The sequence below is a fragment of the Nymphaea colorata genome, chromosome 11 (genome assembly GCF_008831285.2).
Source record: "Nymphaea colorata isolate Beijing-Zhang1983 chromosome 11, ASM883128v2, whole genome shotgun sequence".
NCBI lineage: Eukaryota > Viridiplantae > Streptophyta > Magnoliopsida > Nymphaeales > Nymphaeaceae > Nymphaea > Nymphaea colorata.
The window spans coordinates 9,602,636-9,626,615 of NC_045148.1; the positions used below are offsets into that span (position 1 = coordinate 9,602,636).

Here is a 23,980-nt window from a genome sequence, read left to right on the forward strand (position 1 = left end):
AAAATGTTTTGTCCACGAACCAGTAATCTCAAGAAATTGAATAGCTTCAATAATGTAATGTTTAACCAAGCTAAATCTTATTCATCAGCAATGAGAAAAAAAGAACGTGAAAGTCCATGAAGCAGCAATCTCAAGAAACTGAATAACTAAGTGTGATGACTGAGAAATAAACTTTCAGAAATTTATTTCTCAGATGAAAAAAAAAATATATTGCCAGGTTAAGGGGAAGAAGGGAGCAAGGGAGGAAGAAGAGAGCGAGCGAGGAAGAAGGGAGCGACGAGGAACGGCAGGCAGAGAAAGAAGGGATGGAGGGAGGAGGAAGAAGGGAGCGAAGGAGGAAGAAGGGAGCGAGGAAGGAAAAGGGAGGCGGAAGGGAGCGAGGAAGAAGGCGAGCGATGAAGGAAGAAGGGAAGGAGGGAGGCAGAAGGGAGCGAGGAAGAAGGCGAGCGACGAAGGAAGAAGGGAGGCAGAAGAAGAAGGGAACGATGGAGGAGAAAGAAGGGAGAGAGGGAGGAAGAAGGGAGGCAGGGGAGGAAGAAGAAGGGAAGCGCAGGAAGAAGGGAGGGAGGGAGGCAGAGGAAGAAGGGAGGCAGAGGAAGAAGGAGGTAGGGAGGAAGAAGGAAGGCCGAGGAAGGAGGAAGGAAGAAGGGAGCCAACGGAGGAAGAAGAAGGGAGGCGCAGGAAGAAGGCAGCAAGGGAGGAAGAAGGAGAGAGGAAGAAAGGAGGCGCAGGAAGAAGGGAGCAAGGGAGGAAAAAGGAGGGAGGAAGAAGTGAGACACTAGAGGAAGAAGAAGGGAGGCGCAGGAAGAAGGCAGCGAGGGAGGAAGAAGGAAGGCGGAGGAAGAAGGGAGGCAGCGGAGGAAGAAGAAGGGAGGCGCAAAAAGAAGGGAGCGAGGGACGAAGAAGGGAGGCAGAGGAAGGAGGGAGGAAAAAGGAGGCAGCGGAGGAAGAAAAAGGGAGGAAGAAGAGAGGCGCAGGAAGAAAGGAGCGAGGGAGGAAGAAGGGAAGCGGAGGAAGAAGAAGGGACGCGCAGGAAGAAGGGAGCAAGGGAGGAAGAAAGAGGGAGGAAGAAGGGAGGAACAGGAAGAAGGGAGAGAGGGAGGAACAACGGAGGCGGAGGAAGGAGGGAGGAAGAAGGGAGGCACAGGAAGAAGGGAGCGAGGGAGGAAGAAGGGAGGCGAAGGAAGAAGCAGGGAGGAAGAAGGGAGAGGTGTAGGAAGAAGGGAGCAAGGGAGGAAGAAGGGAGCGAGGGAGGAAGAAGAAGGGAGCGAGGGAGGAAGGAGGAAGGGAGGCGGAGGAAAGAGGAAGGGAGGCGCAGGAAGAGGGGAGCGAAAGAGGAAGAAGAAGGGAGGCACAGGAAGAAGGGGGGCAGCGGAGGAAGAAGAAGGGAAGAAGGGAGGGGCAGGAAGAAGGGAGGCAGTAGAGGAAAAAGAATGGAGGTGCAGGAAGAATGAAGTGAGGTAGGAAAAAGGGATGCGGAGGAAGAAGAAGGGAGGCACAAGAAGAAGGGAGGCAGCGGAGGAAGAAGAAGGGTCCTAAGAAGGGAGGCGTAGGAAGAAGAGGAGGCAGCGGAGGAAGAAGAATGGAGGAAGACAGCAAGAAGAGAGCGAGCGAGGAAGAAGGGAGGCAGAGGAAGGAGGGAGGAAAAGGGAGGCGTTGGAAGGAGGGAGGAAGAAGGGAGGAAGCGGTGGAAGAAGTAGGGAGGAAGAGGGGAGCGAGGGAGGAAGAAGTAGGCAGGAAGAAGGGAGCGAAGGAGGAAGAAGGGAGCAAGAACGGAGGCGCATGAAGATGGAGGGAAGAAGAAGGGAGGCGCATGTACAAGGAGGAAGAAGGGAGGCGTAGGAAGAAGGAAGCGAGGGAGGAAGAAGGGAGGCGAAGGAAGGAAGGAGGAAGAAGGGAGGCGGAAGAAGATGGAGGGACAAAGAAGGGAGGCAGCGGAGGAAGAAGAAGGGTGGCAGTAAAGGAAGAAGGGAGGCAGCGGAGGAAGAAGAAGGGTCCTAAGAAGGGAGGCGTAGGAAGAAGGGAGCGAGGGAGGAAGAAGGAGGAAGGAAGAAGGGAGGCGTCGGAGGAATAAGAAAGGAGGAAGAAGGGAGGCAGCGGAGGAAGAAGAAGGGAGGCACAAGGAGGAGGAAGGAAGAAGGGAGGCAGCAGAGGAAGAAGAAGGGAAGCACTGGAAGAAGGGAGGAAGAAGGAAGAGAGGGTTGTAGAAGGAGGGAGGAAGAAGGGAGGCAGCGGAGGAAGAAGAATGGAGGAAGGCAGGAAGAAGGGGGAGAGGAAAAAAGAAGGAGGGAGGAAGAAGGGAGGCGGAGGAAGAAGGGAAGCACAGGAACAAGGGAGACAGCGGAGGAGGAAGAATGGAGGCAGCAGAGGAAGAAGAAGGGAGGAAGACTGGAAAAAGGTAGCGAGGGGGGAAGAAGGAGGGAGGAATAAGGGAGGCAGCAGAGGAAGAAGAATGGAGGAAGGCAAGAAGAAGGGAGAGAGGGAGGAAGAAGGAGGGTGGAAGAAGGGAGGCGTTGGAAGGAGGGAGGAAGAAGGGAGGCGGAGGAAGAAGGGAGGCAGCGGAGGAAGAAGAATGGAGGAAGACAGGAAGAAGGGAGGCGGAGGAAGAAGGAGGGAGGAAGAAGGGAGGCAGCAGAGGAAGTAGGAAGGAGGGAGGAAGAAGGGAGGCAGTGGAGGAAGAGGAAGGGAGGAAGATAGGAAGAAGGGAGCGAGGGGGGAAGAAGGGAGGCAGCGGTGGAAGAAGAAAGGAGGCGCAGGAAGAAGGGAACGAGGGAGGCAGCAGAGGTAACTGTAAAAAAAAAAAACCAGAAAAACTTTTCCAGCACTCAGCTGGAAAATTTTTTCCAAAAATATATTTTCGTTTCCAGCCCCAACAGTCAAAAAAAATTTTCCATGTTTGATAAACTGGAAAAATTTTAAAAATTTGAAATAAGTTTCATGTGCTACCGTGAATTTCCAGCCCGTCAAACGTTTCCTAAAGGATGCAGTAAGAAAATCTTAACTACATCAATACAGTCACAAATGTGTGTCATGCACTCATCCAATAATAAAAGAATGAAAAGAGAAGAAAGCATAAGCACTGCATCATTATTATTAGTAATGATGCAACATCACACTCTGCCCCTACTTGTCCCAACGAACAAGCACATTATAGGAAGCTTTTCTTTCAACAACATGAAAAGTAACAAAACAATAAAGCACCCCAAATAAGTATTGAAAAGAAACGTTGTGCAAGTAACTGGCAAAACAAGGATAACCTTGAGATTCAATAATAAAGTCAACCAATCTGTTGAATCCCCATGCCCGCTCACAAATATTCTTCTCCTTAAATCAAATATTCAACAGAGTCAAGAGTGAAGTATTAATTGTTTAGCAAGGAGTACTTACTACAAGGAACCCTGAACAAGAACATTATAAGTCCATATTCAAGAACAAAATTAACCCTGAATCAAACCAATTTTCTTTTTCTTTTATTTTATACTCACATTGGCAAATATCCTTTGTTACTCAACTTAAGTCTGTGTCTGCAAAAGATTATATAATACTGAAATCAACATTGTATAACAAAAACTGCTTCAGATCTTTTGAACCCATCGTGTTTACAAAGTTCAATGTCATTTTCATATGCAACACATAAAGCAGAAAATGGAAACAGTAAAAAAGAGAACAGAGATGTGTTCAACGACAAACCTAAGCAAGAACTTCCATTCATTCGTCTTCATCTTTGGACAATACAACACCAAATGAAGGCCTTCTTTGCAAGCTGTTGATTTCCAGAAGCCAGAGTCTCGTTTCATAATAACATCTCTAACGAGAACATTCATCCGCAATCTAGCGATCAGGTATTTCACAAAACCCACAACCACATTGCGCTATTTGTAATCATCCTTAAACAAGCATGACAGTTATACCAAAGAAATTCAATCCCTGCTGCTTGCAGCCACCTAATCACACGCTCATTATTCAACTCTGAGTGACATCTCAAAAACCAATAACAATTTTTCTATAAGAAAGCCAAACAATAACGAATGAACACATCCCAAACTATTTTACCAATCACGCAATCCTCACATTTCATCTACTAACCATGACAAAGAAGAAACGCTCAAAATTTTACTCCAATAAAACAAAACAAACTAAGAAAGAGTGGAATCGGTGGCCCATCTGAACTCACCTTAATAACAACATGCATCCAGACGATATTCTGATGATTAATCTCCAACTGCTTATTCGTTTGCCGTCATGAATCTCCCTGTTTCTATCTCGATCTTCATCTCAATGGCACTTTTCATCTCCACCACCAATGCCCATTCAATAACACCACTGCAACAATGTCCAAAGGAGCATTGATATGCCTCAATCTGCAAAAAGAGAACATGGAGAACAAAGAAGAAACACTCAATTTTACTGCAACAAAACAAAAGAAACGAAGAAGGACAACGGAATCACTGGCCCATCCATGCTCACCTCAATAACGTCATGCATCTGGACGATATTCTGAAGATTAATCTCCGACAGCTGATTTGTTCGCCGCCATTAAACTCCCTGTTTCTATCTCAATCTATCTCGATATCTCCAACAGCTGATTCGTTCGCCGCCATTAATCTCCCTGTTTCTATCTCGATCTTGATCTCAATGGCACTTAATCATCTCCACCACCACTGCCCATTCATTAACACCACTGTGACAATGTACAACGGAGCATTGATATGCCCTCAATCTGCAAAAAGAAAACGCAGTGAACGACAAGAAAATAAACGAAAGGAACGAGAGAACAATAAGAACCTCTACATCTTTCACAGGGCATTCTTGCAAGAAATCCTCATCCGCATCATCCGATTGCATCACCATTGTCACCCATTGACATCCGATGGCTCCGCCTCGTGAACGAACTCCTGCCATTAAAAGAAAGATATGCTGCCCAAAGAGCTCAATGGTGGAGCAAGAAACGATCATGGAGAAAGAAGGGTGGGAATTTGCCAGCCCTAACATGCAACAAGAAGAAAATCATTGGAGAAAATAGCGACTGACTTTTTTTGTTTTTTTCCTAAAAACCAATGTGGACTCGAAGAAACTTTATGGCGCATTTGATACCCACCGGCTTTCTTTCTTAGCAGATCAAACGCCATAGAAAGTGCGGGGATCAACCGTTCCACTTCATATGAGAAAAGAGTGGGCCACCGTCTTACCGATCATTGGGTTGGATCCCCACAAAATATCTGTTGTCAAACCCAAGTGCTGAAAAGAGACCCGATCCATACCTATGACCCTTTTCTCGCCATGCTCAACTACATTCAAGACCCTGCTGGTAGCATAAGTCTTGGGCCGTGTTTGAGTCAGGAGACAGCTCAAATGAATTAAATGAGCTTCTCTAAAATCTACCCTTTTATTTGATCAGTCGGTCTCGATCGTCATCCCCAACTACAATAAACGAGAAATCTGCACATTATCATATTCACTTATTTATAAAAAACTAATTAAACTGATGACAAGAACTACTCATCAAATGACAACATAAAAGAATATAATAGATTTTCGTGAGATATGGTCTCATTAAACAGCCATAAATGGCAAAAAGTTACCAGAACACACTTATTATCAAATATGAAATAAGTTTAAAAAAAGGAAATAGCACCCTGTCTCATGGGTGTGTGGTGATGACGTTGTAATCAACCAAGCCTATATAGAATCTCTAGAGACTAAAAGAAGGGTTGAATATGATTGTTATATATTTGAACATATTCAACAAATACAACACTAAATTGTAAAAAATTTAAACAAAAACTAAAATGATACCTAACTTGTAGAAGAAATCATGAAGTCAAACTTAGTAAATATTATAAAGAGACAAGTCTATAAATAACTTTTGAGAGAGAAAAGTAAGAACTAACAATAAATTTATCATAAAAAACATTTAACATGAAAAGATTTCTTAGCAAGTTAATCCTTGTCTGAAATGAATTAAAAAAACTATCATGTCTAATAAAAGTTTATATTTAAACCGTCGTCTAAAGCCCAACATCATAAACCTGAGTAAAAAAAACAATCATAAATGAGCTATTCACTAAAACAAAAGATATGCAAATCAAATAGCTCAATAACAAGTCTTGAAAAAAAAAGATAATGATAAGAGTATGTCAATATAAGATAAATAACCTTTTAACTTTTTAAAAACCTAAGAATATATAATCATACAAAGCAAATTGAAGTAGTACATAAAATTTGACAAAAATGTATAATCCTGTAATGAATAGAAGAAATGACACCATATCTTTCATTGATGTTAAAGATATAGTAAAAAGTTAGGTACAAAAGCTTCATAGATCCCCAAACCATATCTTAAATTGAAAAACTTCAAACAAACTCATCATACAAAAGCATTTAAAAATGAGAAAAATAAGACGTGAAGCTCTTAAAGTAGTAATATCAGGAAAATGAATAACTTGAGTTAGCTTTTAAATCTAATTAACAATGTGCACGTAATATAAATAAAAAAAAATGACAACACATATTGGATGGACATTTAAGGATGTAGTAAAAGTTATCACCACAAGCTCCAAGCATCATTAAAAAAGCTCAATAAATTCCCAAACCAGGTCTTCGAAATGGAAAACTCTAAAAAAAATTATCATCAAAAAAGTATTTAGAATCAGAAAATGTTTAATTAAGATAAATCATATTCATCAAAAAAATGAGAAAAAAGAAAATGTTTTGTCCACGAACCAGTAATCTCAAGAAATTGAATAGCTTCAATAATGTAATGTTTAACCAAGCTAAATCTTATTCATCAGCAATGAGAAAAAAAGAACGTGAAAGTCCATGAAGCAGCAATCTCAAGAAACTGAATAACTAAGTGTGATGACTGAGAAATAAACTTTCAGAAATTTATTTCTCAGATGAAAAAAAAAATATATTGCCAGGTTAAGGGGAAGAAGGGAGCAAGGGAGGAAGAAGAGAGCGAGCGAGGAAGAAGGGAGCGACGAGGAACGGCAGGCAGAGAAAGAAGGGATGGAGGGAGGAGGAAGAAGGGAGCGAAGGAGGAAGAAGGGAGCGAGGAAGGAAGAAGGGAGGCGGAAGGGAGCGAGGAAGAAGGCGAGCGATGAAGGAAGAAGGGAAGGAGGGAGGCAGAAGGGAGCGAGGAAGAAGGCGAGCGACGAAGGAAGAAGGGAGGCAGAAGAAGAAGGGAACGATGGAGGAGAAAGAAGGGAGAGAGGGAGGAAGAAGGGAGGCAGGGGAGGAAGAAGAAGGGAAGCGCAGGAAGAAGGGAGGGAGGGAGGCAGAGGAAGAAGGGAGGCAGAGGAAGAAGGAGGTAGGGAGGAAGAAGGAAGGCCGAGGAAGGAGGAAGGAAGAAGGGAGCCAACGGAGGAAGAAGAAGGGAGGCGCAGGAAGAAGGCAGCAAGGGAGGAAGAAGGAGAGAGGAAGAAAGGAGGCGCAGGAAGAAGGGAGCAAGGGAGGAAAAAGGAGGGAGGAAGAAGTGAGACACTAGAGGAAGAAGAAGGGAGGCGCAGGAAGAAGGCAGCGAGGGAGGAAGAAGGAAGGCGGAGGAAGAAGGGAGGCAGCGGAGGAAGAAGAAGGGAGGCGCAAAAAGAAGGGAGCGAGGGACGAAGAAGGGAGGCAGAGGAAGGAGGGAGGAAAAAGGAGGCAGCGGAGGAAGAAAAAGGGAGGAAGAAGAGAGGCGCAGGAAGAAAGGAGCGAGGGAGGAAGAAGGGAAGCGGAGGAAGAAGAAGGGACGCGCAGGAAGAAGGGAGCAAGGGAGGAAGAAAGAGGGAGGAAGAAGGGAGGAACAGGAAGAAGGGAGAGAGGGAGGAACAACGGAGGCGGAGGAAGGAGGGAGGAAGAAGGGAGGCACAGGAAGAAGGGAGCGAGGGAGGAAGAAGGGAGGCGAAGGAAGAAGCAGGGAGGAAGAAGGGAGAGGTGTAGGAAGAAGGGAGCAAGGGAGGAAGAAGGGAGCGAGGGAGGAAGAAGAAGGGAGCGAGGGAGGAAGGAGGAAGGGAGGCGGAGGAAAGAGGAAGGGAGGCGCAGGAAGAGGGGAGCGAAAGAGGAAGAAGAAGGGAGGCACAGGAAGAAGGGGGGCAGCGGAGGAAGAAGAAGGGAAGAAGGGAGGGGCAGGAAGAAGGGAGGCAGTAGAGGAAAAAGAATGGAGGTGCAGGAAGAATGAAGTGAGGTAGGAAAAAGGGATGCGGAGGAAGAAGAAGGGAGGCACAAGAAGAAGGGAGGCAGCGGAGGAAGAAGAAGGGTCCTAAGAAGGGAGGCGTAGGAAGAAGAGGAGGCAGCGGAGGAAGAAGAATGGAGGAAGACAGCAAGAAGAGAGCGAGCGAGGAAGAAGGGAGGCAGAGGAAGGAGGGAGGAAAAGGGAGGCGTTGGAAGGAGGGAGGAAGAAGGGAGGAAGCGGTGGAAGAAGTAGGGAGGAAGAGGGGAGCGAGGGAGGAAGAAGTAGGCAGGAAGAAGGGAGCGAAGGAGGAAGAAGGGAGCAAGAACGGAGGCGCATGAAGATGGAGGGAAGAAGAAGGGAGGCGCATGTACAAGGAGGAAGAAGGGAGGCGTAGGAAGAAGGAAGCGAGGGAGGAAGAAGGGAGGCGAAGGAAGGAAGGAGGAAGAAGGGAGGCGGAAGAAGATGGAGGGACAAAGAAGGGAGGCAGCGGAGGAAGAAGAAGGGTGGCAGTAAAGGAAGAAGGGAGGCAGCGGAGGAAGAAGAAGGGTCCTAAGAAGGGAGGCGTAGGAAGAAGGGAGCGAGGGAGGAAGAAGGAGGAAGGAAGAAGGGAGGCGTCGGAGGAATAAGAAAGGAGGAAGAAGGGAGGCAGCGGAGGAAGAAGAAGGGAGGCACAAGGAGGAGGAAGGAAGAAGGGAGGCAGCAGAGGAAGAAGAAGGGAAGCACTGGAAGAAGGGAGGAAGAAGGAAGAGAGGGTTGTAGAAGGAGGGAGGAAGAAGGGAGGCAGCGGAGGAAGAAGAATGGAGGAAGGCAGGAAGAAGGGGGAGAGGAAAAAAGAAGGAGGGAGGAAGAAGGGAGGCGGAGGAAGAAGGGAAGCACAGGAACAAGGGAGACAGCGGAGGAGGAAGAATGGAGGCAGCAGAGGAAGAAGAAGGGAGGAAGACTGGAAAAAGGTAGCGAGGGGGGAAGAAGGAGGGAGGAATAAGGGAGGCAGCAGAGGAAGAAGAATGGAGGAAGGCAAGAAGAAGGGAGAGAGGGAGGAAGAAGGAGGGTGGAAGAAGGGAGGCGTTGGAAGGAGGGAGGAAGAAGGGAGGCGGAGGAAGAAGGGAGGCAGCGGAGGAAGAAGAATGGAGGAAGACAGGAAGAAGGGAGGCGGAGGAAGAAGGAGGGAGGAAGAAGGGAGGCAGCAGAGGAAGTAGGAAGGAGGGAGGAAGAAGGGAGGCAGTGGAGGAAGAGGAAGGGAGGAAGATAGGAAGAAGGGAGCGAGGGGGGAAGAAGGGAGGCAGCGGTGGAAGAAGAAAGGAGGCGCAGGAAGAAGGGAACGAGGGAGGCAGCAGAGGTAACTGTAAAAAAAAAAAACCAGAAAAACTTTTCCAGCACTCAGCTGGAAAATTTTTTCCAAAAATATATTTTCGTTTCCAGCCCCAACAGTCAAAAAAAATTTTCCATGTTTGATAAACTGGAAAAATTTTAAAAATTTGAAATAAGTTTCATGTGCTACCGTGAATTTCCAGCCCGTCAAACGTTTCCTAAAGGATGCAGTAAGAAAATCTTAACTACATCAATACAGTCACAAATGTGTGTCATGCACTCATCCAATAATAAAAGAATGAAAAGAGAAGAAAGCATAAGCACTGCATCATTATTATTAGTAATGATGCAACATCACACTCTGCCCCCTACTTGTCCCAACGAACAAGCACATTATAGGAAGCTTTTCTTTCAACAACATGAAAAGTAACAAAACAATAAAGCACCCCAAATAAGTATTGAAAAGAAACGTTGTGCAAGTAACTGGCAAAACAAGGATAACCTTGAGATTCAATAATAAAGTCAACCAATCTGTTGAATCCCCATGCCCGCTCACAAATATTCTTCTCCTTAAATCAAATATTCAACAGAGTCAAGAGTGAAGTATTAATTGTTTAGCAAGGAGTACTTACTACAAGGAACCCTGAACAAGAACATTATAAGTCCATATTCAAGAACAAAATTAACCCTGAATCAAACCAATTTTCTTTTTCTTTTATTTTATACTCACATTGGCAAATATCCTTTGTTACTCAACTTAAGTCTGTGTCTGCAAAAGATTATATAATACTGAAATCAACATTGTATAACAAAAACTGCTTCAGATCTTTTGAACCCATCGTGTTTACAAAGTTCAATGTCATTTTCATATGCAACACATAAAGCAGAAAATGGAAACAGTAAAAAAGAGAACAGAGATGTGTTCAACGACAAACCTAAGCAAGAACTTCCATTCATTCGTCTTCATCTTTGGACAATACAACACCAAATGAAGGCCTTCTTTGCAAGCTGTTGATTTCCAGAAGCCAGAGTCTCGTTTCATAATAACATCTCTAACGAGAACATTCATCCGCAATCTAGCGATCAGGTATTTCACAAAACCCACAACCACATTGCGCTATTTGTAATCATCCTTAAACAAGCATGACAGTTATACCAAAAGAAATTCAATCCCTGCTGCTTGCAGCCACCTAATCACACGCTCATTATTCAACTCTGAGTGACATCTCAAAAACCAATAACAATTTTTCTATAAGAAAGCCAAACAATAACGAATGAACACATCCCAAACTATTTTACCAATCACGCAATCCTCACATTTCATCTACTAACCATGACAAAGAAGAAACGCTCAAAATTTTACTCCAATAAAACAAAACAAACTAAGAAAGAGTGGAATCGGTGGCCCATCTGAACTCACCTTAATAACAACATGCATCCAGACGATATTCTGATGATTAATCTCCAACTGCTTATTCGTTTGCCGTCATGAATCTCCCTGTTTCTATCTCGATCTTCATCTCAATGGCACTTTTCATCTCCACCACCAATGCCCATTCAATAACACCACTGCAACAATGTCCAAAGGAGCATTGATATGCCTCAATCTGCAAAAAGAGAACATGGAGAACAAAGAAGAAACACTCAATTTTACTGCAACAAAACAAAAGAAACGAAGAAGGACAACGGAATCACTGGCCCATCCATGCTCACCTCAATAACGTCATGCATCTGGACGATATTCTGAAGATTAATCTCCGACAGCTGATTTGTTCGCCGCCATTAAACTCCCTGTTTCTATCTCAATCTATCTCGATATCTCCAACAGCTGATTCGTTCGCCGCCATTAATCTCCCTGTTTCTATCTCGATCTTGATCTCAATGGCACTTAATCATCTCCACCACCACTGCCCATTCATTAACACCACTGTGACAATGTACAACGGAGCATTGATATGCCCTCAATCTGCAAAAAGAAAACGCAGTGAACGACAAGAAAATAAACGAAAGGAACGAGAGAACAATAAGAACCTCTACATCTTTCACAGGGCATTCTTGCAAGAAATCCTCATCCCCATCATCCGATTGCATCACCATTGTCACCCATTGACATCCAATGGCTCCGCCTCGTGAACGAACTCCTGCCATTAAAAGAAAGATATGCTGCCCAAAGAGCTCAATGGTGGAGCAAGAAACGATCATGGAGAAAGAAGGGTGGGAATTTGCCAGCCCTAACATGCAACAAGAAGAAAATCATTGGAGAAAATAGCGACTCACTTTTTTTGTTTTTTTCCTAAAAACCAATGTGGACTCGAAGAAACTTTATGGCGCATTTGATACCCACCGGCTTTCTTTCTTAGCAGATCAAACGCCATAGAAAGTGCGGGGATCAACCGTTCCACTTCATATGAGAAAAGAGTGGGCCACCGTCTTACCGATCATTGGGTTGGATCCCCACAAAATATCTGTTGTCAAACCCAAGTGCTGAAAAGAGACCCGATCCATACCTATGACCCTTTTCTCGCCATGCTCAACTACATTCAAGACCCTGCTGGTAGCATAAGTCTTGGGCCGTGTTTGAGTCAGGAGACAGCTCAAATGAATTAAATGAGCTTCTCTAAAATCTACCCTTTTATTTGATCAGTCGGTCTCGATCGTCATCCCCAACTACAATAAACGAGAAATCTGCACATTATCATATTCACTTATTTATAAAAAACTAATTAAACTGATGACAAGAACTACTCATCAAATGACAACATAAAAGAATATAATAGATTTTCGTGAGATATGGTCTCATTAAACAGCCATAAATGGCAAAAAGTTACCAGAACACACTTATTATCAAATATGAAATAAGTTTAAAAAAAGGAAATAGCACCCTGTCTCATGGGTGTGTGGTGATGACGTTGTAATCAACCAAGCCTATATAGAATCTCTAGAGACTAAAAGAAGGGTTGAATATGATTGTTATATATTTGAACATATTCAACAAATACAACACTAAATTGTAAAAAATTTAAACAAAAACTAAAATGATACCTAACTTGTAGAAGAAATCATGAAGTCAAACTTAGTAAATATTATAAAGAGACAAGTCTATAAATAACTTTTGAGAGAGAAAAGTAAGAACTAACAATAAATTTATCATAAAAAACATTTAACATGAAAAGATTTCTTAGCAAGTTAATCCTTGTCTGAAATGAATTAAAAAAACTATCATGTCTAATAAAAGTTTATATTTAAACCGTCGTCTAAAGCCCAACATCATAAACCTGAGTAAAAAAAACAATCATAAATGAGCTATTCACTAAAACAAAAGATATGCAAATCAAATAGCTCAATAACAAGTCTTGAAAAAAAAAGATAATGATAAGAGTATGTCAATATAAGATAAATAACCTTTTAACTTTTTAAAAACCTAAGAATATATAATCATACAAAGCAAATTGAAGTAGTACATAAAATTTGACAAAAATGTATAATCCTGTAATGAATAGAAGAAATGACACCATATCTTTCATTGATGTTAAAGATATAGTAAAAAGTTAGGTACAAAAGCTTCATAGATCCCCAAACCATATCTTAAATTGAAAAACTTCAAACAAACTCATCATACAAAAGCATTTAAAAATGAGAAAAATAAGACGTGAAGCTCTTAAAGTAGTAATATCAGGAAAATGAATAACTTGAGTTAGCTTTTAAATCTAATTAACAATGTGCACGTAATATAAATAAAAAAAAATGACAACACATATTGGATGGACATTTAAGGATGTAGTAAAAGTTATCACCACAAGCTCCAAGCATCATTAAAAAAAGCTCAATAAATTCCCAAACCAGGTCTTCGAAATGGAAAACTCTAAAAAAAATTATCATCAAAAAAGTATTTAGAATCAGAAAATGTTTAATTAAGATAAATCATATTCATCAAAAAAATGAGAAAAAAGAAAATGTTTTGTCCACGAACCAGTAATCTCAAGAAATTGAATAGCTTCAATAATGTAATGTTTAACCAAGCTAAATCTTATTCATCAGCAATGAGAAAAAAAGAACGTGAAAGTCCATGAAGCAGCAATCTCAAGAAACTGAATAACTAAGTGTGATGACTGAGAAATAAACTTTCAGAAATTTATTTCTCAGATGAAAAAAAAAATATATTGCCAGGTTAAGGGGAAGAAGGGAGCAAGGGAGGAAGAAGAGAGCGAGCGAGGAAGAAGGGAGCGACGAGGAACGGCAGGCAGAGAAAGAAGGGATGGAGGGAGGAGTTAGAAGGGAAGCGCAGGAAGAAGGGAGGGAGGGAGGCAGAGGAAGAAGGGAGGCAAAGGAAGAAGGAGGTAGGGAGGAAGAAGGAAGGCCGAGGAAGGAGGAAGGAAGAAGGGAGCCAACGGAGGAAGAAGAAGGGAGGCGCAGGAAGAAGGCAGCAAGGGAGGAAGAAGGAGAGAGGAAGAAAGGAGGCGCAGGAAGAAGGGAGCAAGGGAGGAAGAAGAATGGACGAAGAATGGAAGCACAGGAAGAAGGGAGGCAGCAGAGGAAGAAGAAGGGAGCAAGGGAGGAAAAAGGAGGGAAGAAGAAGTGAGACACCAGAGGAAGAAGAAGGGAGGCGCAGGAAGAAGGCAGCGAGGGAGGAAGAAGGAAGGCGGAGGAAGAAGGGAGGCAGCGGAGGAAGAAGAAGGGAGGCGCAAAAAGAAGGGAGCGAGGGACGAAGAAGGGAGGCAGAGGAAGAAGGAGGGAGGAAAAAGGAGGCAGCGGAGGAAGAAAAAGGGAGGAAGAAGGGAGCGAGGGAGGAAGAAGGGAAGCGGAGGAAGAAGAAGGGCGGAAGAAGGGACGCGCAGGAAGAAGGGAGCAAGGGAGGAAGAAAGAGGGAGGAAGAAGGGAGGAACAGGAAGAAGGGAGAGAGGGTGGAACAATGGAGGCAGAGGAAGGAGGGAGGAAGAAGGGAGGTAGTGGAGGAAGAAGAAGGGAGGCACAGGAAGAAGGGAGCGAGGGAGGAAGAAGGGAGGCAGCAGAGGAAGAAGGAGGGAGGAAGAAGCGAGGCGCAAGAGGAGGGGAGCGAGGGAGGAAGAAGGGAGGCAGCAGAGAAAGAAGAAGAGAGCGAGGGAGAAAGAAGGGTGCGGAGGAAGGAGGGAGGAAGAAGGGAGGCAGCGGAGGAAGAAGGAGGGAGGCAGCGGAGGAATAAGAAGGGAGGAAGAAGGGAGGTACAGGAAGAAGGGAGGCAGCGGAGGAACAAGAAGGGAGGCGGTGGAAAAAAGGAGCGAGGGAGGAAGAAGGGAGGCGGTGGAAGAAGGAGGGAGGAAGAAGGGATGCGGTGGAAGAAGAAGGGAGGCGGAGGAAGAAGGAGGGAGGGAGAAGGGAGGCGGAGGAAGAAGGAGGGAGGAAGAAGGGAGGCGGCGGAGGAACAAGGAAGCGCAGGAAGAAGGGAGCGAGGGAGGAAGAAGGGAGGAAGGAGGAGGGAGGAAGAAGGGAGGCAGCGGAAGAAGGAGGGAGGAAGAAGGGAGGCAGCAGAGGAAGAAGAAGGGGGGGAGTGGAGGAAGAAAAGAAGGGTTGAATATGATTGTTATATATTTGAACATATTCAACAAATACAACACTAAATTGTAAAAATTTAAACAAAAAATAAAATAATACCTAACTTGTAGAAGAAATCATGAAGTCAAACTTAGTAAATATTATAAAGAGCCAAGTCTATAAATAACTTTTGAGAGAGAAAAGTAAGGACTAACAATAAATTTATCATAAAAAACATTTAACATGAATTTCTCAGAAAGTTAATACTTGTCTAACATGAATTAAAAAAACTATCATGTCTAATAAAAGTTTATATTTAAACCGTCGTCTAAAGCCCAACATGTTTCAACATATCAAAAAAAAAAAAACATAAATGAGCTATTCACAAAATCAAAAGATATGCAAATCAAAGTGCTCAATAACAAGTCTTGAAAAAAAAAGGACAATGGAAAGAGTATGTCAATATAAGATAAATAACCTTTTAACTTTTTAAAAACCTAAGAATATATAATCATACAAAACAAATTGAAGTAGTACACAAAACTTGACAAAAATGTATAATCAAGTAATCAATAGAAGAAATGACATCATCTTTTTTATTGATGTTAAAGATATAGTAAAAGTTAGGCACAAAAGCTTCATAGATCCCCAAACCATATCCTAAAATGAAAAACTTCAAACAAACTCAGCATTCAAAAACATTTACAATCAGAAATTCTTTAATTGAGATAAATCATCTTCATAAAAAATGAGAAAAAGAAGACGTGAAGCTCTTAAAGTAGTAATATCAGGAAAATGAATAATTTGAGTAAACTTTTAAATCTAATTAACAATGTGCACGTAATATAAATAAAAAATAAATGACAACACATATTTGATGGACATTTAAGGATGTAGTAAAAGTTATTGCCACAAGCTCCAAGCATCATTAAAAAAGCTCAATAAATTTCCAAACCAGGTCTTCGAAATGGAAAACTCTAAAAAAATTTATCATCAAAAAGTATTGAGAGTCAGAAAATGTTTAATTAAGATAAATCATATTCATCAAAAAAATGAGAAAAAAGAAAATGTTTTACCCACGAACCACTAATCTCAAGAAATTGAATAGCTTCAGTAATGTAATGTTTAACCAAGATAAATCTTACTCATCAGAAATGATAAAAAAAAAGTGTGAGGCATCCAAGAAGCAGCAATCCCAAGAAACTGAATAACTAGAGTAATGCAGTAAGAAAATCTTAACCACATCAATACAGTCACAAATTTGTGTTATGCACTCATCCGATAATAAAAGAATGAAAAGAGGAGAAAACATAAGAAGAGAGTGACAAGCTAGGCACTGCATTATTAGTAATGATGCAACATCACACGCTGCTCCCTGCTTGTCCCAATGAACAAGCACATCATAGGAAGCCTTTTCTTCAATAACATGCAAAGTAACAAAATAATAAAGCCCCCCAAATTAGTATTGAAGAGAAACATTGTGCAAGTGACTGGCAAAACAAGAATAACCCACAATGACATGATAACAAGGTCAACCAACCTATTGAATCCCCATGCCCGCTCATCAATATTATTCTCCTTAAATCAAATACTCAACGGAGTCAATAGTGAAGCATTAATTGTTCAGCAAGGAGTACATACTACAAGGAACCCTGAACAAGAATATTCTAAGTCCATATTCAAGAACAAAATTAACCCTCTTGAATCAAACCAATTTTTTTCTTGTATTTCATATTCACATTGGCAAACATCCTTTTATACTCATCTTAAGTCTGTGTCTGCAAAAGATTACATAATACTGAAATCAACATTGTCAAACAAAAACTGATTCAGATCTTTTGAAGTCATCTTGCTTATAAAGTTCAATGCCAATATCATATGCAACACATAATGCAGAAAATGAAAACATTAGAAAAGAGAACAGAGCAGTGTTCAACGGCAAAGCAAGTTGTTTGATCTTCCATTCATTAGTCTTCATCTTCGGGTAGTACAACACCAAACAAAGGCCTTCCTTGCAAGTTGTTGATTCCCAAAAGACACAGTGTCATTTGATAATAAAATGTTTAACGAAAACATTCATCCTCAACCTAGCCATCAGGTATTTCACAAACCGCCAAACCACATTGCGCTATTTGCCTTCATCCTTAAACAATCATGACAGTTATACCAAAAGAAAGTCAATCCCTGCTGCTTCCTGCCACCTAATCACACCCTCATTATTAAAGTCTGAGTGCCATCTCAAAAACGAATATCAGTTCATCTATGAGAAGGCCAAACAATTACGAATGAACACATCCCAAACTATTTTACCAATCACGCACCACCCTCACATTTCATCTACTAACCGTGACAAAGAAGAAACACTCAAACTTTCACGCCAACAAAACAAAAGAAACGAAGAAGGACAACGGAATCACTGGCTCATCCGAACTCACCTCAATAACGTCATGCATCCCAGACGATATTCTGACGATTAATCTCCAATGGCTGATTTGTTCGCTGCCATTAATCTCCCTGTTTCTATCTCGATCTTGATCTCAATGGCACTTAATCATCTCCACCACCGCTGCCATTCAATAACACCACTGCGACAATGTACAAAGGAGCATTGATATGCTCTCAATCTGCAAAAAGAACAATGTAGACAGAAGAAACACTCAAAATTTTACTCCAGTAAAACAAAAGAAACTAAGAAAGGACAACGGAATCACTGGCCCATCCGAACTCACCTGAATAACGTCATGCATCCGGACGATATTCTGACGATTAATCTCCAAGGGCTGATTCGTTCGCCGCCATTAATCTCGATCTTGATCTCAATGGCACTTAATCATCTCCACCACCGCTGCCCGTTCAATAACACCACTGCGACAATGTAGAAAGGACCATTGATATGCCCTCAACCTGCAAAAAGAACACACAGTGAACAAAGAAGAAACACTCAAAATTTTACTCCAACAAAACAAAAGAAACGAAAGGACAACGGAATCTCTGGCCCATCCGAACTCACCTCAATAACGTCATGCATCCGGACGATATTCTGATGATCAATCTCCAACGGCTGAATCGTTCGCCGCCATTAATCTTCCTGTTTCTATCTCGATCTTCATCTCAACCGCACTTAACCATCTCCACCACTGCGACAATGTACAAAGGAGCATTGATACGCCCTCAATCTGCAAAAAGAGCACACGGTGAACAAAGAAGAAACACTCAAAATTTTAATCCAACAAAACAAAAGAAACGAAGAAGGACAACAGAACCTCTGGCCCATCCGAACTCAACTCAATAACGTCATGCATGTGGACGATATTCTGATGATTAATCTCCAACGGCTGATTCGTTCGCCGCCATTAATCTCCCTATTCCTATCTCGATCTTGATCTCAATGGCACTTAATCATCTCCACCACCGCTGCCCATTCATTAACACTACTGCGATAATGTACAAAGGAGCATTGATATGCCCTCAATCTGCGAAAGAACACACCGTGAACAGCAGAAAATAAACAAAAGGAACGAGAGAACAGTAAGAGCCTATACATATTTCACAGGGCACTCCTTGCAAGAAATCCTCATCCCTTGTCACCCATTGACATCCGATCGCATCACCGTTGTCACCCATTGACATCCGATGGATCACCATTGTCACCCATTGACATCCGATCGCATCACCATTGTCACCCATTGACATCCGATGGATCACCATTGTCACCCATTGACATCCGATCGCTCCGCCCCGCGAACGAACTCCTGCGATTCATGGAATGATATGCTGCCCAAAGAGCTCAACGGTGGAGCAAGAAACGATCACGGAGAGAGGAGGGTGGAGAATTTGATGGCGCTAACGGGCAAGAACAAGAAATGCATTGGAGCGTCTGACTTTCTTTTTTTCTAAAAACCGATGTGGATTCGAAGAAAATTTATGGCGCATTTATACCCACCGGCTTTCTTTCTTTGCGAGAATCAAACGCCATTTCATATGAGAAAAGAGCGGGCCACCGACTTACCGATCATTGGGTCGGATCTCCACAAAATATCTGTTCTCAAACCCAAGTGCTGAAAAGAGACCCGATCCATGCCTATGATAGTAACATAAGTCTTGGGACGTGTTTGAATCAGCAGACAGACCGCTCAAATGAATGACATAAGCTTGTCTAAAATCTACCCTTTTATTTGATCGATCGGTCTCGATGCACGTTCCAAACTACACTAAACGAGAAATCTCCACTGTGATTATCATATTCACGTATTTATAAAAGATACCTTGGAGAGAGATTTTTTCTCTTAACAGTACTTTACGAACTTTCTTACCTTTTTTATCCCGTTACTTTAAACCATTGTGATTTTGAAAACAGTGGGATCTTTCTTTCTTTATTTCTGTACCTTAGGACAAATAAATAAAAATTCTTTCGTTTTATCATGTTGTGCACCTATGCATTTTCTCCATCTACTCATCTTTTTGTGCCTTAATCTTGAGTAAACGTGGTGTGTTTGGCCCCTCAAGCATGCACTACCCACTGGCCATCTAATGCCCGAGAGGTAGAACTCAACACCAGCCGGCTCAACTCATAAAATCTTGAGCTCGAGCTCCCTTCAAACACCAGCTGAGCTCCATTGATGTACAAAGTGGAGCTCGAGTTCGACGAAATTGCCCTAATCTCCAAACGTTCTGATCATGTCGTCATCTCAAAAGTGCCTTTCCAAACGCCACTGGCGACCAATGAATTTGGCCGAAGAATAACTGACAACCATCTTTTTCATAAGAGATCATATATATATATAGGACAACATATACTTGCATAAACTCTTATTACATGCATGTATCCTTACGAAGGATAGCATTATTACACGTATAAAGATCAGAACACAAAGATCTTGATGATTTACAAAGGAAAGCAAGCCTCCACAACAAATGAAGATCATCTGCTCATTAGTATTATTCATGCATATAGGGTGCATGACCGGCGGTGGCTAACGGCAGTTGGCGTTTCTGCCGGGGCCTCCAAAGAAGAAGGTGTATCCTCTGTTGCCTCCGACGTCTCCAAAAAGTTTGAGGTCGTAGCACTTTGGTCTCGGAACAATTGGAGAAACGCTGGTTGGTTTCATCACCTTATAGTTCTGATCGACGTACTGGAGGTTATTGAATGAGGCAGAGACTCCGTCGAGGCCCTCACTAGGAAAATGACCGCTGCCCATATCGGTGGTAGTGTGAACTGTGGTTCCTCCGTTGATGATCTCTCCTCCCCACTCCAATCTTGTCGCCCCAGAAGCAAGAGTCGTGAAAATTGTCCTGGGCCAGTATCCAATCCACTCGTCGGCGACGCGCAGCCACCAATGCGCCGTCTTCGGATCCTGTCACACCACATCTCAAAGTTTTAAGTATGATCTATAATCGATTAATTAAGGAGTTCATGTCCCTTTTGATCGACTACTTTGCTTACATAGTAGTTGCTTCAACTTTTTCATGGTGGTGTTTTCCTCATACTCGTTTATATGCTTGAACTCTCTCGTTTAGTAGCTATACAGCATTTCTCCATGTATTTCTTAAATGAAATCCATTCTTAGTTTGTGCATAAGAAAAGTTTACTTACCCTGTAGACAAAAAAATTCAAGTAAAGCTGGCTTCCCTTGTACGTGGAGGCAGGAAGCACAGCGCCGGGCGCCAGCTTTGTACTCACTTGAACAAAACCCGGGCACTTCAGGTTGTAGCATCCAGTTTTTTTGTAGCCATCACTCTTTGCATGTAGAGAAAACAGAACAAAAGGGTGTCAGAAATCATGATGTTTATACATTAAGGGCTTCATACATTTTGTTACAAATGAAAAACGATAGGGGCGAGCATTTCTTACGGTCCAATATATGAAAAGCCTTGTTCGGGTGTCACCTGAATAAAATTTTGGAAAGACCTGCAAACAAGCAGAAAAACATTTGTTAGATCATATATATAAGGAATTAATGGCTTGCATGCACGAGAGTTACCAAAATCAATTAGAAATTGTTTGCTCATTCAGTGATGAATCAAATCAGTTTGCCAATAACTCGGTTTAAATCATTTCATTCACACCGATTTGATTATCAAGAACACATCTTCAAAGCGATGATATAAGTTTAAATGAAAGTTGCACGTTTGGAGCAGTAAATCGAACAGCTTAAAGCACTTACATGCCAACCGGCTTCAACGGTGTTGATAGCGCCATTAATGTCACTGACGGCCCACAATTGTCCCAGGCTGAATCCTACTTCATTCGCATCCACCAGTGGGTTCCAGAGGTTCAACAAAGCAGAGCTTCCATGATACTTGCTCCCAGACATTGACACAACTGCGTACTAATTATGAACAGAGACAGAGAGAGAGAGTAAGTATATGACATCTTTACGTGCTATAGACGGCCTTAGATCCTGTGACAAGGCTTTGAGGGAGATTACAGTGCACATCTATCACATCCTCACAAGCAATAGACGCCCTTAAATCCAGTAATCATAACTCAAAAGGCATGACAATATATCATGGTCCAAAACTTCCATGAAGTTTAATGTGAAAATAAATATTTTTTGTGGTTTTGTGTGGGCAATTGCCCAGACGGCCTCCTGCTTTAGGTATAGACAGGTAGGAGCGGGGGGAGGGTGCCTAGGCCATAGCTCCACCCTGGCCAATAAAAAAAATTATATTGAAAAAAAATAAATTTTTTTAATTGCATCATGTATTTTTTGAATTTGAATTCATTTAGCCCTAGAGATTGGACAGTCGGCCCACTTATAGAAGATTTGAATTCAGTTGGCGCTACTCTGATTCAGAGGTTGGACTGTCGGACTGTCAGCCTACCCCTCAAAAAAATCATGGCTTCGCTTAAGTTTAAAGATACAAAAACAGAGACATCATATTTATATTTGTAAAGATCATAAGCCTAATGGCAGCATCTTTGAGTTGTTATAATTGCATGCAGATTCTCACCTCGTGGCCCGCCGTAGAATACTGCAGGCTTGGAAGGCTCCGATGCGATTTGGTTACGATATTCGGATCCTGCGGGCCTCTCAAAATGGGAACCGTTCCTTCAGGGCACGTCCCGTTTACACCTAGCGATAGCTTGGGCATCGCGGTTAGGTTCGTGTCCGACGGCGCATCCTTCAGCAAATCCTTTGGCAAGAAACTTGGTTTCATCTGTAGTTTGCGTTTGCAATCAAGTTGATTAGATCAACATGAAAAAACCCATAACTATATATATATTGAAATCAGCCTCTTATTTTTACCTTTATGACCAGATAGTTTTTTTTCTAAAAAAAATTTAAGAGGCCGGAAACTGTTATAAATAGTGCATGCGATGCCATGGCTAAAAACCATGGTCAATCAACTGCTATCACAAAATATACATAATTTGCGATGGTTTTAACATCCCAAAATATTAAAAAAACCATCCAGTTAAAGAGGTTGACCAGTTGATTTCAATATATATATATATATATATATATATATATATATATATATATATAATGTACATTTAGTTGACTACAACAAAAGGCCACTGAGAGGATCGAAAACCGACATACCTGAAATTTATGGCTCCTGAGGAGTGGATGGGCGAAAGCAGGTTGGCTGTAGAAGTCGACACAATCAATTTGGTCTCCATATTCGTTCTGCACATGGACAACAATTGCCTGTCATACAACTTCATATGCAAGGGAAGGTCAGGAGAGTACATGGCCTCAATTGTCAGATCCAATAGAAGAACTTTTTATTGCTCTTTCTATGTTTTCTTCTTCATTAAATCTATGCAACTGAGCATAAGTCCTCTGTAAATACTGGTTAACTGCCATGCGCAACTTGTTTTTTGAAAAAAATTGAATGATAACTCATATTTTCATCTTGAAATAAGAGCTATCAGTGGTTCGTAAATCTTTTCACCTTGAAATATACCAACTAACCAAATTTGTGGTTCTATCACTTCCTTCCAACTTCATTCATAATATAGTTGGCACTCTTATTTGGACATGGTTCAAATATTTATTCTTTACGAACGGGCAGAGATATCTAAAGTGCTTCAAAGCCTGGGTGGGGAAGAGTACACTGGTCAACTAGGGTGTCGTTCATTCACTTCTTGTAGTCCTAAGGTCGAAGTGATCCTCCTACCTCAAGATGTAGGGTGGCTTTGGGACCTTGGTGAGGAACGACACACCTGTCGACTGCTGTCGTTCATCCATACTTCGTAGACTATAAGAGTGCAGATATGAAAATCAAACTGATGACCGAACCAACTATGTGGCGTTCCTCGAGCCAATTTATTCATTATAAACAGAGGATATATGCATGCACACGAATTAACAAAGAACTAAAACTAAAGGGAATGACCTGAATTGTTTTCATGGGCGGAGCATGGGGATAAAACTTGTTCTGAGAGCCATTCGCCAATACATTTCCCTGAATTGAAACAAGGAGGATTGACAATACCAGTGAGTACCAACTTCCCGATGAACCCATTCTCTCCCTCCCACTCTTCCTTTCCCTCGCAAAATTGGATGCTGCGAGCACAGATGCGATGTCGTGTTTATATAGACTTGAGGTAGGCATTGACTTTTTTTTTTTTAGTTTTTCCTAATCCATAGCATGCAACCTTTCAATGATAAAATGTTGCAAGTCTTACCTAAGAAATTAAGCATTATTTCGGAGTCAACTTGATATACATGGCATCTTCCTCTTATAATCCGTCTACTGAATATGAATATTATGCCATTTATCATTTCTATGGATCCAATATTTAACCTGAACATTTCAAACATTGAGCCAATGTGAAATATTAGACTTACTATATTGGGGGGAACCAAACAATATTTTTTTCAGAATTATTACAGGAGTCAACATAAAATTTATATTCTTTCCCAGCTCCAATTTTCTCTCAGCTCAACCAGCCTGTTCAGTTCATGGGGTGTGGTGGAGCCAGAATAATATTCCAAGGGGGAATTCAAAACTCTTCACCAAATTTAGAGGAGAGTGAGTTGTGTACACAACAGACATGCA

At 42.1% G+C, this 23,980-nt stretch overlaps 1 protein-coding gene and 1 long non-coding RNA gene across 2 annotated transcripts in view; both read right to left on the reverse strand.

Moving 5' to 3' along the window:
• The window catches only part of LOC116264011 (uncharacterized), a 28,320-nt gene extending 9,574 nt beyond the window's left edge, over positions 1-18,746 (reverse strand). Inside the window, exons 1-9 of the long non-coding RNA XR_007574600.1 lie at positions 18,511-18,746; positions 18,232-18,441; positions 17,979-18,144; positions 17,698-17,872; positions 17,404-17,592; positions 11,805-12,145; positions 4,792-4,985; positions 4,468-4,720; positions 4,175-4,361 (exon numbers count right to left, since the gene is read on the reverse strand). This is a non-coding gene — a long non-coding RNA (uncharacterized LOC116264011). The remainder of the gene's footprint in view (positions 1-4,174; positions 4,362-4,467; positions 4,721-4,791; positions 4,986-11,804; positions 12,146-17,403; positions 17,593-17,697; positions 17,873-17,978; positions 18,145-18,231; positions 18,442-18,510) is intronic.
• A 1,151-nt stretch (positions 18,747-19,897) lies between these two features.
• Positions 19,898-23,454, reverse strand: LOC116264870 (uncharacterized). Its single transcript, XM_031645308.2, has 7 exons — positions 23,315-23,454; positions 22,516-22,602; positions 21,923-22,129; positions 21,133-21,297; positions 20,820-20,876; positions 20,562-20,705; positions 19,898-20,322 (listed from the first exon to the last, which is right to left on the reverse strand). The coding sequence occupies exons 1-7, from the start codon at positions 23,441-23,443 to the stop codon at positions 19,942-19,944; spliced, it is 1,170 nt and encodes a 389-aa protein (XP_031501168.2). The 5' UTR covers positions 23,444-23,454; the 3' UTR covers positions 19,898-19,941.
• Between the last annotated feature and the right edge of the window lie 526 nt (positions 23,455-23,980).